The 15,411-nt window shown below is 43.4% G+C and overlaps 1 protein-coding gene across 13 annotated transcripts in view; it reads left to right on the top strand.

Moving 5' to 3' along the window:
• PRKAG2 (protein kinase AMP-activated non-catalytic subunit gamma 2) overlaps window positions 1–15,411 on the top strand; it is a 1,410,703-nt gene that overhangs the window by 1,149,727 nt on the left and 245,565 nt on the right. For 10 of the 13 annotated variants that reach the window (XM_069211100.1, XM_069211103.1, XM_069211101.1 and 7 more), the window contains one exon: window positions 4,079–4,130. In XM_069211100.1, the coding sequence (XP_069067201.1) occupies window positions 4,079–4,130 (52 nt within the window). Of the gene's footprint in view, window positions 1–3,031; window positions 3,108–3,919; window positions 4,001–4,078; window positions 4,131–15,411 lie in introns of those variants that run through there. The other 3 variants (XM_069211108.1, XM_069211110.1, XM_069211109.1) reach the window with 3 other exon arrangements.

Raw genomic sequence — 15,411 nt, 5'->3', positions numbered from 1 at the left:
GATGTCGCCCCTTGGAGTAGGAGACAGAGAGGGGGCTCAGCAACTCAGAGAGCCCCGCAGAAGCAGGCAGCACCCGCAGAAGTACCGGAACAGGCACTTGGAAGATCTGAGGACAGCGGTCGACTCAGAGTCACAAAGGCGGGTCCCACGACGTCGGAGTCCAACTCAGCGAGTTGGGCAATGCAGGACGGAGTGCTGGGGACCCAGGCTAGGCTGTGCACAAAGGAATCCTTGGAAAAGTGCACAGAAGCCGGAGCAGCTGCAGATCACGCAGTACACAGGATTAGTGTCTGGCGTGGGGAGGCAAGGACTTACCTCCACCAAATTTGGACAGAAAGGCTACTGGACTGTGGGAGACACTTGGGCCCAGCTCCTGTGTTCCAGGGACCACGCTTGTCAGGATGAGAGGGGACCCAGAGGACCGGTGATGCAGAAGTTTGGTGCCTGCGTTGGCAGGGGGAAGATTCCATCGACCCACAGGAGATTTCTTCTTGGCTTCCAGTGCAGGGTGAAGGCAGACAGCCCTCAGAGCATGCACCACCAGGAAACAGTCGAGAAAGCCGGCAGGATGAGGCGCTACAATGTTGCTGGTAGTCGTCTTGCTACTTTGTTGCGGATTTGCAGGTGTCCTGGAGCAGTCAGCAGTCGATCCTTGGCAGAAGTCGAAGAGGGAAGTGCAGAGGAACTCTGGTGAGCTCTTGCATTCGTTGTCTGAGGAATAGCCCAGAGGAGAGACCCTAAATAGCCAGAAAAGGAGGTTTGGCTACTGAGAGAGGGAAGCACCTATCTGGAGGGGTCTCTGACGTCACCTGCTGGCACTGGCCACTCAGAGCTGTCCATTGTGCCCCAACACCCCTGAATCCAAGATGGCAGAGGTCTGAGACACACTGGAGGAGCTCTGGGCACCTCCCCTGGGAGGTGCAGGGGAGTGGTCACTCCCCTTTCCTTTGTCCAGTTTTGCGCTAGGGCAGGGCTGGGGGATCCCTTAACCGGTGTAGACTGGCTTATGCAGAGATGGGCACCATCAGACCCATCAAAGCATTTCCAGAGGCTGGGGGAGGCTACTCCTCCCCAGCCCTTCACACCTATTTCCAAAGGGAGATGGTGTAACACCCTCTCTCAGAGGAAATCCTTTGCTCTGCTTTCCTGGGACTGGGCTGCCCAGACCCCAGGGGGGGAGAAACCTGTCTGAGGGGTTGGCAGCAGCAGCAGCTGCAGTGGAAACCCCAGAAAGGCAGTTTGGCAGTACCCGGGTTCTGTGCTAGAGACCCGGGGATGCATGGAATTGTCCCCCCAATACCAGAATGGTATTGGGGTGACAATTCCATGATCCTAGACATGTTACATGGCCATGTTTGGAGTTACCATTGTGACGCTACATATAGGTAGGGACCTATATGTAGTGCACGCGTGTAATGGTATCCCCGCACTCACAAAGTCCGGGGAATTTGCCCTCAACAATGTGGGGGCACCTTGGCTAGTGCCAGGGTGCCCACACACTAAGTAACTTGGCACCTAACCTTCACCAAGTGAGGGTTAGACATATAGGTGACTTATAAGTTACTTAAGTGCACTGTAAAATGGCTGTGAAATAACGTGGACGTTATTTCACTCAGGCTGCAGTGGCAGTCCTGTGTAAGAATTGTCTGAGCTCCCTATGGGCGGCAAAAGAAATGCTGCAGCCCATAGGGATCTCCTGGAACCCCAATACCCTGGGTACCTAGGTACCATATACTAGGGAATTATAAGGGTGTTCCAGTGTGCCAGTCAGAATTGGTAAAATTAGTCACTAGCCTGCAGTGACAATTTTAAAGGCAGAGAGAGCATAAACACTGAGGTTCTGGTTAGCAGAGCCTCAGTGATACAGTTAGGCACTACACAGGGAACACATATAGGCCACAAAATTATGAGCACTGGGGTCCTGGCTAGCAGGATCCCAGTGACACATATCAAACACACTGGCAACATAGGGTTTTCACTATGAGCACTAGGCCCTGGCTAGCAGGATCCCAGTGAGACAGTAAAAACACCCTGACATATACTCACAAACAGGCCAAAAGTGGGGGTAACAAGGCTAGAAAGAGGCTACCTTCCTACACCAGGTATCTCATGGGTTTAGTTGCCCAGCACGGGGCAAATCAGAGAAGTGCGATGAAGTATCTGCCATCAGTGGCAACCCCACAGATTTTTCCCAATTAATTTTAACACCCGAGAGATCCCTGAAGCGAATAAATTTGCGTACAATGGGGCCTAGATTGGTCTCTAGTTACGTGAAATAACTCTTAACAGGTGAATTTCTGTGGTATTATATGTTTAAAATGTGAACATAACTATAACGTCCCTGTAAACCTTGTTTTTTTAAGTGAAAAAATATACACACACACAGACATAAATAAGCACACATTCACAAGGCTGCATTGACATGAAGATATCAATTATCTATGGCAGTGGTTACCAACCTTTTGACTTCTGTGGACCCCTACTTTGTCAGTACTGGAACCCGGGAACCCCCACCAAATCATTAGTGGAATCTTGAGATCCCCCCCCACCCCCCCCAATCCACTGAGCCATTACTGAAAGTTGGGGACCTAATCTGTTAGTATTATTAAATTTTCTAAGCAGTCACGGACCCCCTGAGGAGGCTTAGCGGACCCTCAGGGGTCCCCGCACCACAGGTTGGGAACCACTGATCTATGGCAGGACTTACACCCTGATCTCCCTCTGCCTTTGCAGAATGACCTGACCTTACAGGGACATGTACTTAAAATTGTCGGAGGCCTCTGAAAGCTGGGACTGTCCGGGGAAATTCGGGACGTTCGGTCACCCTAGATATCGCAGAAAGAAGCACCACAAATAGACTAGCGTAATGGTGACACAAATCGGTAGAAATAAAAGATAGACTGCAGTCTATTCCTGACTTATATACTTAAGTATAAACATATAATATGTTTAATATCCAACAGTGGAAAGAGAAGAAAGACCAGCGACGATCGTCTGCTCAAACCTTTAGAAATATTGACAGAGAACTGTCAAACGGGCTTCAGTCCGCTTGTGTCCCGAAAGCCATAGTGAACCTCTCAGGGTACCGGATAGAAATTTAGATAATGGTATGTATGCTTACTGCTTCACGTTCGTAGAAAAATACAATTGAGACATAGAAAGGAGACACCCTTGACCAGAACAGCAATTAATCACATAACGTGAAAAAGGGTGTTACATCCAGTAAAACTCAAATCAGCAGGAAATGCTGAAGTGGCCAAACGGTTATGACAGTAAACGGAGAGGGATAGATTAAAATTAGGATCTAAACAGTTAACAGGAAGCTGATTTTCGTATTCTGACAAACAAAAAAAACGTTTGGTTTAACTGTACGGTCTGACTGTTTAAAGGGAGTTGGGGAAAAATACACTACGCTTACTTGCTGTAGCGCTATTCGATGTAGAGTAAGAAATATTAATTTTCAGAATGGCCGCCCCGTTAGGACAAAACCCTGCATACCCGTTAGGGGCCACTCATAGGAAAAATGATACACAGAACAACTTCTAAAACAAGTATTTAGTTCCTTGGATGAAAGGATAGGAAAATAACATTGTGATAACAATCTAGTGAGGATTAATTAATATAAACATAACATACTGTTTACCCTTAGCGTCGTACTCGAAATACATATGCTGTTTGTTTATGGAAATACGATTATACGAGTTCTCGATTGGATGTACATCAGTTTTATTTTGGAGGTTTCTTTAAATTACATTTTCTATTGAAAACGCGCTCTTCGTATTACAAAAGTCGCCGTTTAAAGATGTCCGACAGCCTTCGCTAGGTGCTTGCCAGAGTTACCATGCAGTTGCTAGTGTTGTCCCTTTTCAATGTCTATCATTTATATTACCGCTTTGGAGGCGGTGGTTACCTTTGCCCACCCCAGCCAATCAGAGCAGGACCCCCTGGAGGCCAATGGTGCTGTGTCTTGTAGTGTCAATGGAAAGGAGTCAGTGTGCTGGTAAGAGTGCCTGCTGTGTCGTCTGGCTCAGCTTTTCCTGGATGCTGACGGTCTCCTTTCTGCCTTCTCCCTTCTCAGGCTCAAGGCAACATTGAAGGCATGCTGGAGAAACTGGAACTAGACAATGAAGGTAAGACTAATATTATACCTTCCGCTATACTGGCAGGATGTGTGTCTTTGCTTGCAAGCGCAGGGAATTGGGAGTGGCTCTAGAGATATAATGGTGGGAGCAGAGGTGTGCGAGGTGGTCCAGTTGTTTGCTTTGTTTCTCCTGTCAACATATCTGGTGTGCCCAGTGTGCTTAAATGTGGAACTTGAGCATGCTCGTAATAGTATATTTTAGCCGGGTGTTAACCGTGCCAAGACATTTCAATGCAGATTTCCTTGTGTTTGCTTTACACGAAAATGCTTAAGACAGGAATTTAGATAAATAGATGCTTAGTAGAAGGAACGCGCGCCGTATGGAACTATAAGCAAAGCATCTTAGTGCGCGCCAGATAATTTGATCATCCAAATAGTAACTGCACAACCATAATTGGAGCTACCGCCCCCACCCCCCGAACCCCCCCCCCCCCACACTTTAAATGGCAGTGTATTTTAGTATTTTTATCTTTCTCTGTAACCCTTAGTCGTAATAACTGAGGGTTCGACCTCCTGCCAATGTCTGATGCCATGGGTAGCGACTGTAGATTGGTTCACCCAGAAGAGACTGACCCCCCCCCCCCGTAACACAGTTGCTGCAGGGTTATTATGTTGCTGATTTTATTAGGGATGTGTGGCAGGTTTCTTCTGCTGTCTGTCATATATTCGGTTGTGAATTTGTGTAGGTTTGTTTATAATCACTACTTTAATTGAGGAAAGGAGTATCTTCTTTGCTGTGCCTGTGCAACTTACATTTGAAAAGGTCTATTTTTGAGTCTAATATACTTCAATCGGAAACTGAGCAAGTTTTCAGTGTGCCCAGTTCATATTAGTGCGCAATTAGAACAGTTACTTCATTTTAGTCCATTCGATCGAACTATGAATAAACATGGTCAACCACTGCGATCAGTGTTTTCAGTAGGTAGGTGATGCAGGTTCCTTATTAATCTACATTGCATTTAGAGTAGAATTGTAGTTTATGTGTAGATCTTAATAAAGTCACTTTTATATTTTGTATATGATATTAGAGCACTAAGCTCATTTATTTAATTATTCAATTGACATTCATTTGACTTTATTCTGTTTGCTGCTTGAAACAATGCAATGTGCGGCAAAGTACATCAACAGACAATATGCCCTAAATCAGAAAAAGGGACATGTACATTATTGTATCGATGGAAGACATAACACAGTTTGTAAATGAGAATATATATATAACTACAATTACGCATATAATTAGTAAGCGCTTATGTAATAAAAACTCTCTATTCTTATCCACCGAGGTATTTTGTGAATCCAAATAAAAGCATGCACTTAAGTGATGTGTTTGGGGTCCCAAGGAACTAGATGATGAAAGGGCATTTGGGAACTGTATCTTTTAACGTGAGCCTTACTTGTACTCGACTTTATGAAGACTACTGCCAATTATTTTCTGCATCCCTCCATCTTTCTTGTATTCACGATTGAAGTCTTGTCTGTTAGGTTGCTTATGAGCAATACATCTTGAGCATTCTACGCCCTCACAAAGTAAGCTAGGCTACTCCAGAGAAGCTTTTATTGCTAGCTCGAGCACATTGCTTACTGTATTGGCAAACTACTGAGTTTATGAACAAAAATGAATTTTTCTTGTATTGTGTTCAGTTGTCATCACCTCGGTATTGCTTTTCCTCCCAGAGTTAAACCAGTTGTGTGAAATGATGAGCCATGTTAATGTGCATTAATTCGTTCTTTGTAAAAGTATTTACCGTTCGCAGTACATTTTGTGGCATAAGCATGTTCTTAGAACCAATGCTGTTTACATTTTAAAGAAAGCATCATTTATTTTTTAAGTATTTTTTTTTTTTTTTTTAATTATTTAATCATAAGCTCATTGTTTGGGACTTAAAACGTTTCCTGTTTTTAAGGTCTATATTTGACGCATTACAGCCCTACAGGAAAACACCGTTGTGCAGACGTTTTTTTCCAAGCCACTTCTTCCATTCACCTATTGTTATTTTTCAGACTTTTGGCTTTGGTTCAAAGGTGGTATTGCTGAGACTGTTTTATTTAGACGGCATTGTTAAAAAAGTGGAAACAAGACAGTCGCACATGTTGTAACACATGACAGGAGAATGACACTTGTGAGACCCAGAGCAGGCCATTAAACGGCCGGTCATTTGCTTGAGGCAGTAGGAGCTAAAGGCGGGAAAATGTTCTCATCACAGGAACCGTTTTCTTTTCTCTCTGATTGCACTCTTGTCAGTTGCCTGTTTCTGAGAGAACACGCACATATATTAAATCAAATTATTTAGTAGAGCTAAATGCAGTTATTTATACGTAGATACATTTGGGATCAGTTAACCTTCCTCTCACTTAACAATACAGCATTATCAAAACATTACCTCTTTAAAAAAGAGCATGTTTTATTTACTGTTTTCCAGAGAGAGGTGCTTGTTTTAAATGTGCTTATCAAGGTAACTTCCTACACATCTTCCCAAAATTGTCCCTTTATTCCTTAATTGGCGTTTCATTATTGAGTGGCAATTTTACACACCAGCAACGCAGATGGCTGTTGAACAATCTACTGATCTATATTTGCCTGTAAAAAGCTGTGAAGTGTACATACACCTTTACACATGTTTTATTTCAAAGGGTCCTAGTAATGTATGCATTGAACATGTTAGATAACATAATGATTCTCGTGTGTGTGTCCTGTGTGCGTCTGGGTATGTGAGGTGTGAAGGAGCACGCTGTGATATTTTTGCTCTATTAGTCCAAAGTCTAAATTTTGTGATCTGTGACTTAGAAGGGGACACGCTTTACCTTTTGTTGTTGATCGCTCATGAATTAACTGAACCACTTTTGACAGTTATGTTTAGGCTAAATAAATTGTAAACACTCTCATGGGAAGCACTAGGGGTTCCGATGCATGCCTTGTCACCTTGCTGCTAAACTTGCTTTCCAATGTTAACATCTCGCAACTAAAAACGCAGGCCCAGGACCCCAAAGCCTAAATGGAGGCTTGAATATGTTTTGGGCAGCTTTTTATACAGGTCAGTCAAAAAGGCCAAAGTTATCCGAAATTCAGGAATCGCTGCGAGACGACATTGCAGGGCAGCTAATGTATGTTTTGATATACAGACATGATTTTTGAGGAGATCTCTTCTAACTTGTTTTGCTTTAAAATCAATGTTGATTTGCTGATGTTTCAATTGAACTGACTCACATTTCGCTCTGAGGCCATTCGTTGAAAATGTGGCATGCTTTGTTAGTGGTTACTTTATCCCGAATCTGACATTTAAATTGCTGCTGCTTTTAGGCCATGGCCAGCGTCTTGTACTATTGGCAATTGTTCTGTTACTGCATTACAACAGCATCTCCAGGAAAGCACTCTGGTGCAAGCTCGATCACTGCCTCTTCTCATCTGTCTTTCACAGGTTAACGTTTGCTACACTATGCAGTGCCGGGATCATGTCTTCAGAGCTTTCTTTCATTATCTCCTTGTCACCGTAATTACGGATGAGGATAAGCTCCTCCCTAGAACCCTTTTGTGTTTTTTCCAACGTTTATGTTGGTCTTCTTTAAAGTTAATGTATTGTGTTATGTAATGCACTAATACATTGTAAAATTAAATATGTTGAAATGTGTTTTTTTAACACTTAAGCAGGTACAACTTCGTTGTTAGTGTCTTTTCAAGAGGGCAGTGTATGTAATCATATTTTTTTGTACATTAGTGTTTCAGAATCTCCTTTTCCTTGACCTTTATCTGTGTACGGAGACAAATTGGTCAAGAAAATTAACCATGCCCATCTAGTTTAGTCATTTCCTAATTACTGACCATCAAACTGTCTTAGTTGCAACCTCTTTTGCCCATACCATTTTTTTTTTCTTTTCTTTTTTTTACAAAAAGAAACCATGCTTACTCCACTGAGACCATATGTTAGCAGGGTCATGTACCTGAGCCCTTAGTCTATCAACAGGGGCGGCTCCTCCATGAGGGCGAAGGAGCGCTCTTCCCTGCCCCCGAGCAGCGACAGCTGCAAAAGCTTTACAAAGAAATTATAATGATAGTGTTTATTATTGTTTCCTTGTAAAGTGGTGGGGCCACATGGGTGACGAATGTGAGCACTCCCCCTCAGAGCGCATGTGTTTGGCAGGCCAACCAAACACACTTGCTAAGAGGGCTCTCTCCAGCCCAGCAGCACCGTTGCTGGGCTGGGGGAGCCTGCACAGGCTCCCAGTCTGCCTGGGAGCACCCTAGTTGTGTGCTCCCAGCCAATTCTGATGCCGCTTTGAGCAGCGTCTGGATTGGCTGCAGGGCAGGCTGGGAGCCTGTGCCTGCCTGCAGCCAGCAGAGGAGCGGGGCACGGTGTTCAGGTAAGTTGTGTTTTAAAAAATATATATTTTCCCCAGCTCCCCCCCCCCCCCCCACGCACTTCGCCCCGCCCTCTTTAACACCCGTGAGCCGGGACTGTCTATCAATTTCCTAGTTTTCATGAGATCAGTCACCTTTACCCAATTTCCCCAATGAGTAGCTCCTTTCGAATTGTGAGGTTGCAAATGTTGACCATGGAGGCCAAGAAGCTTTGCTGGGAACAAGATGATTAGGTTTACCTGTGAACAATACAGAAATTCAAAATCTTTGCACTCCCTGTAGCTCTCGGAGAGACACAAATTGACAACACCACTTATGCATTCTTTTTTTCCACAGCGTCTTGTCAGTTAAACTTATAGACCAAAAATCTTACTTCATTCTTTGAGATGGGAAAACATAAACCAGTTCTGGGGGGGTGGGGGGGATCAATTTCCAGTCCCCATAAAACATCGCCAGCAGGCCCCACCAGCTCAATCTGCAATGGTAACACCAGGCCACAACAATAAAACAAAAATAAGTCAGTTGTTTACATGTGTGTACAGGCCATCCATTTGACTTCCTTCAGGAACCACTTACTCCTGTTAGACTCTTTTTAGGGTACTGATAAGGAGGGGTTGCTCAGCCTTTATTTTGGGGGTTGATATTATTTGACACTGATCTCCCAAGGTTCATCCTTCTTTAGCTCTGCAAATTGGGCCAAGTGCAGTCCCTTCCACACTTGTATCTCAGAGTAGAGAGGCTGAGCAGACTAAACCAACAGACACAGTGATCTTAATGCATAGCACAGTGCTTATCTTTACAAGAAAAAAAGTACTTTAAACATACAGTGGTGATAAATGTTACACAATTCAATGTTCGCTCAAGTCAGTGCTCCTGAGTGTGATACCCTGGAGCCACTACACCCCTGCCCATTCCTCCGCTATTCCCTGCCGGGGCTCTCACTCTGGGTTTCCTCACCCATGCCCAATTAGGAATAGCATGAATCAGGCTCAGGTGCGGTTTAGAAGTGTCCACAGTCAAACAGGCTCAGTTTATTTTTGGGCTGGATGAGTTGCACTTCTGAGTCCTTATTCGCTGCTTTGGACAAGGAGCAGCACTTCTATGTCCCTAGTGGGGGTCGTGGTGAACTGTCCAGTTCACTGAAGGGTTTGAGCCAGGTGTAGGCTGCATCTAGCAACACACCCACTCAGCTTGGTCGGTCAAGTTGCATTGTGAGGCAATGTGCTGATACAGGCACTATTGGAGGTTGCAGTCCAAACTGGACCAACAGTAGGTGCTGCCCTGGATGGGCTTATGACATTCAGGCAGTTGCAGCCTTCACCTGGGCCTATAGCAGTCAGAAAGTTGCAGGCCTCCTCCAGCCTTTTAGCAGTCATAAACTGCAGTCCTAACTCAGCTAACGAGGAGCACAGTGCAACGATCCCTGTGAAGAACTGAGATGAGACCCAGGGGCCCACAGCCACAGAGGTCCTCGCTGTTGAGTAGTTGTTTGTCTGTGCACATGCTGGTTCGCATTCCTCCTAAACAATTTCTGCTCCTGCATTGCTAGGAATATTCCTTCACTTTCTCAGCAGACAGGCAGGCTTCTAGGTGCTTCAGTGCACTTCCACGACTTTTCCAGTAGAAAATTCAGACTTCAGGTGATGCCCTTCACCGCTGCAAGACTGGCTGTTGGACTGACACAAGCCCTGGTTGCAAAGCAGTCTTTTGAGTACTATGGCGAACACTCCTTTCCTTGGTCATAAGGTAGGTGGAACTGAAACACAGTGCAGTGGTTTGGGTATCACTTTAATAAACAACTTCTAGAATGGGGTGTTGATCCACTGTCTAACACTGTAGACCAGGTTTAGGGTGGTTCTCCTTTAATGTGTTCTCTCTGGCTTGTTCTCCAGACAACACTTTTGTGTAGAGTGATGCTTCTCACAGCAGATTCACCGGGACTGTCTCCCCCCCTGGAGCACTCACAACAGAGATGCAAAGAGTTGAGGGTTTTTCACCTGGCACCTCAAATAAAAGTAAGGATTCCAGCCATACATGTAGTTGGGCGTTCATGGCAGTGGAATTCACCCACATATTGTGCAGGGGACCTGCACTTCCCAGTACTCCCTGTAGGCCAATAGGATAATCACAGTGTACTTTTGGGGTAGTTCCCCCCCCCCCCCCCCGATTCTGTGTAAGTATTACCACGCCTGAAAATGCATAAGGGAAAGGATGAGTCTTCTTTACAACCACCCTAAAATAGTGGCACCCTAGGCTGTTTGTCTAGCTGACACCACACCACCACCATTTTATCATGGTATGCTCTTCCAAGATATAACTCCATCAAGGACAGAGCTTTAAACCTAAACTACCTCAGAAAAAGCACCCTTGGAAGCCCTAGGTTGGCTGTAAGGCTGATGCCATGAATTTCCAATTTAGAGATCCTGTTACTAGACTGCTGGAGAAGATCTGCTGTTGTGGTAAAGCGGACAGAGGAGTCAGCAGAGCCCTGAGTGATTGATTGCTTCTCAGTTACTTTTAAAGATTCATTGAACTGCACTTATGAACAAGCTGTTAATGACTCAAAATACCTGTGATAATTTTCACTGATTTGTTGTTTGCCATTTACTGGCTAATATATGGTGAAGACGCATGTTTCCTAACTTGAACCATCCTTTGGGAATGTAAAAAATCCAGGCTTTGTCCCCCATCATGGGACCAAGCCTTAGTGGAGTGCAAGACAAGGTGTGCAAGACCTCTTTAATAGCAGACACTGCTTTCACAGTTTCCATCATGGTGTTACTCAACCCTCTAAACAATCTGGTGCTGCTGTACAGATGGTGAATATGGTTGAATAGACCCAGAGTATGGGCTTTCATTTAATTTTGCCTATCTCATTTAGCTTTTAATGCTTATGAAGTTGTTTCGGAACATGCCCACTAAAGTAGTCAGACAGCTGGAGCTATGCGTGACTCTGAGATGTCATCTTAATTATATAATTGTTTCTATTTAAACATATCAAACTTTAAACAAGATGCACAAAATGTTTTAACTAACGATGCAAATCGTTTTTTGGGTAGAAAGCGTTCTTAATTTAGGCAGCCATTGTCCCCAGAAGACCTTGTACTTGTAAGAATTGCGTTGACCTTATTATGCTACATTATTGCATTTTAATCGGGGCTGAGTAGTTCCCTACTCTGTTATGTCACTTGCTTGTACAGCGTTTAATATAGCTGGAGGGCTGCTTCAAAGACATGTTTATGGGACTAGGCACGGAGGCAAAGAAAGTTTTTTTTTTATTATTTTTTTTTTTTATTTATTTTTTTAATTTTGTATTTAATTTTATGGATTAGTTAGGTATGTAGCTCAATAAAGAAACTCTTTAAACGTATGGCTTATTTCACGGAGAAAGCTATAATCGTTTTGAAAAAATCGTTTTTCACCCGTGCTTCACACCCGTAACACAGAATCTGCCTTTTCAGTCACTGTTGGAGGGAATGCTGCATGAGCAAGTGTGTTAGTTTTTAGTCTAATTTGACAGCGCTCGTTGTTACCAATTCTTTCAGATATTCACAGTGTGGCTTTGGCTACACCCATGGTAGTATCACACTCACTTGACGCTAGTGGCATTGGCTCTTGCGTTCGGCTTTCCATTGGAATGCATGGAGGTCTGTTCTACTTCTGAAAGTACAGTTTATCCCTACATTGGTTGCTACATTCAAATCTTTATTTCCTATATACATTGTATACTGGAAGCAGACGTTTTTGCTACTTATTTCCCAGCATTGACAGACCCATCAAGGCAGTTTCAAATGTGATAAACAACATTTGTGCATGTAAAGAGCATTTGTAAATAATTGTCTGTGTTTATATCCATTGGCGCATTTGGCTTTGACAACACTTGTTTGCATTTGCAGTATATTGAATTTCTATAGTACTTGTGCCAAACTACTACCGGCCGATATACAAAATGGTGCAATAAATCCCATGTCAGGATAAAACCATGAGTCACAAAATGAAAAGAAGCTGCATAGAGGGAACGAACTATGTAAGTTCTATTAGAAATCTAATAAAGAATGAAACGGCCACAGCAGAGCCTATATAGAACAAAAGTATTTCAGACTTTGGAGGGGAGGATAAAAAAAAAAAAAAACAAAAAAAAAAAAAGGGAACATTTGGAAGCAGAGCTAAAGTTAGATCATAAAAAGGGTCTGAATATGTACAGGTGGCGAAAAAGTTTCACTTGTGTCTTAGCATCTGAACTATATTTTCACAAAGTGAGAATGTAGTCTTATTGCAGAGGAAGAGTTTGAAGGGCACCGCAAATGTGATCTCGTAGTACAACAAGAAAACCCTGTCTTTGCTCTTTAAGGAATTTGAGTTGCGTCGAATTTTTACCTGTTCCGAGCGATTTGCATCAAGAATAATTTTCGTTGTATGTAACTGAGGGAGTTGGCTCTGACTGGTTGCAGGAGGCGTTCGCTTTTTAAAGTTTCCCTGTTTCAGAATACTGTGAGTTGGCCCTTTCTGGTATGTTGCCGATCTGGTCTAAATTCCTTTGTCATTAATAGCCCTGGTAATGTGTTTTGGAACTACATGCAGTAACGCTGTTTTAACAAACATCGAAACAATAAACGAAACCATGGTCATTAGTTCTAAAAATGTGTCTGGAGCTACGAGTTCATTCTTCATTTCGAATATTTGTTATTTAGGGCAGTTCGCGCCTAGGCCCTCATAACGTTTTGTCCACATAAGCTACCCGCGCCAAATTTGCTTCCTTTTTTACCCAACATCCTAGGGCTTCTAAAGGTACCCAGAGTTTGTGGGTTCCCCTGAAGGAGAGCAAGAAATTAGCCAAAATACAGCGAAAATTCCGATGTTTTTTTACCTCCAAAAAAGGGCTGCAAAAAGCTTGCGTTTTTTTCCCCCTGAAAATGGCATCAACAAAGGGTTTGCGGTGCTAAAAGTCACCAGCTTCCCAGCTTTCAGGAACAGGAAGACTTGACTCGCAAAGCTACATTTTTCAACACAATTTTGGCATTTTACTGGGGCATACCCCATTGTTACAATTTTTTTTGGGTGCTTTTAGCCTCCTTCCAGTTACTGACAGAAATGGGTGTGAAACCAATGCTGGATCCCGGAAAACTAAACGTTTCTGAAAAGTAGACAAAATTCTGAATCCACCCAAGGGATCATTTGTGTAGATCCTACAAGGTTTTCCTACAGAAAATTACAGCTGAAATAAATAAATATTGAAATTGAAGTAAAAAAAACAGTCATTTTTCTTCAAGTTTTACTCTGTAACTTTTTACTGCGATGTCAGATTGTGGAAAGCAATATACCGTTACGACTGCTGGACTCTTCTGGTTGCGGGGATATATAGGGCTTGTAGGTTCATCAAGAACCCTAGGTACCCAGAGCCAATAAAAGAGCTGCATCTTGAAATGGGTTATCATTCTATACCCGGTATACAGCAATTCATTTGCTGAAATATAAAGAGTGAAAAATAGGTATCAATAAAACCTTCGTATTTCCAAAATGGGCACAAGATAAGGTGTTGAGAAGCAGTAGTTATTTGCACATTTCTGAATTCTGGGGACCCCATACTAGCATGTGAATTACAGGGCATTTTTCAAATAGACTTCTTTTTTACACACTGTCTTGCATTTGGAAGGACAAAATGTAGAAAAACACAAGGGGCAATAACACTTATTCTGCTATTCTGTGTTCCCCCAAGTCTCCCGATAAAAATAGTACCTCACTTATGTGGGAAGGCCTAGTGCCCACAACAGGAAGTGCCCCAAAACACAGCGTGAATACACCACATCTTTCCAAAGAAATCAGAGCTGTTTTTTGTAAAGTGCCTAGCTGTGGATTTTGGCCTCTAGCTCAGCCGTCACCTAGGGAAACCTGTGCATTTTTTTAAAACTAGGCACCTAGGGGAATCCAAGATTGGGTGACTTGTGGGGCTCTCACCAAGTTCTGTTACCCAGAATCGTGCCCAAACCTCAAAATTTGGCAAAAAATCCTGTTTCCTCACATTTCGGTGACAGCAAGTTCTGGAATCTGGGAGGCTACAAATTTCCTTCCACCCAGCGTTCCCCCAAGTCTCTCGATAAAAATGATACCTTACTTGTGTGGGTGGCCCAGGTGCTGGCAACAGAAAAAGACCAAAAACCTGTAGAGATTGAGGGGATAGCACAGCGAGTCGATAAGCACATATTTTTCTTTTATACATCTTTATGCTGACTCTGCTTTGGGGACCCACACAAGTGAGGTATCGTTTTACTTGGGAGACTGAGGGGAATGCTGGGTGGTAGGAAATTAGTGCCGGAGTAGTGGTCCTACTAAGAAATGTGAGGGAAATATGCTTTTTTAAGCACATTTTGAGGTTTGCAGAGGAGTCTGGGTAAGAAAATGTTGGTGGATCCATGCAAGCCACACCTCCCTGGACTCCCTGGGGTGTCTAGTTTTAAAAAATATCTGGCTTTGGTAGGTTTCCCTAGATGAAGGCCACATCTGGGACCAAAAATATAGGTGCCCCCCAACACAGGTAGTTTTGTAATAGATCATTGTGATGTGTCCATGTACGTCTGTGATGTTCCATACATTAAAATTGTGAAAAGAAACACACTTCGGTTATTTAAAAAAAAAAAAAAAAACTCACCCACCAACCAAGTTGGTGGCATGGTTCATCATCGGGGTCCCACCTGAGACACCTAGTGTGTCACGGGTGTGCTGCGACGCCTGATTACAGCGGAGCAGGTTTTGTCATTTTTACCACACATACTGGTTGGATTTGGCACGAGGGTGAGTGATGGTTCAGTAGATCAAATTTTATTAACAAGAGGTTTCACAAAAATGAAATGCACTGTTAATAACAGAAAGGCCAAAAAACTGAACTAGTGACTCACAGCTCGTGAGCTGTAAAGCCACG

This window comes from Pleurodeles waltl, chromosome 10 (assembly GCF_031143425.1).
Source record: "Pleurodeles waltl isolate 20211129_DDA chromosome 10, aPleWal1.hap1.20221129, whole genome shotgun sequence".
Lineage (NCBI taxonomy): Eukaryota > Metazoa > Chordata > Amphibia > Caudata > Salamandridae > Pleurodeles > Pleurodeles waltl.
Note: the sequence above shows the minus strand (reverse complement) of the source record. Positions and strands in the feature narration are given on the sequence as shown.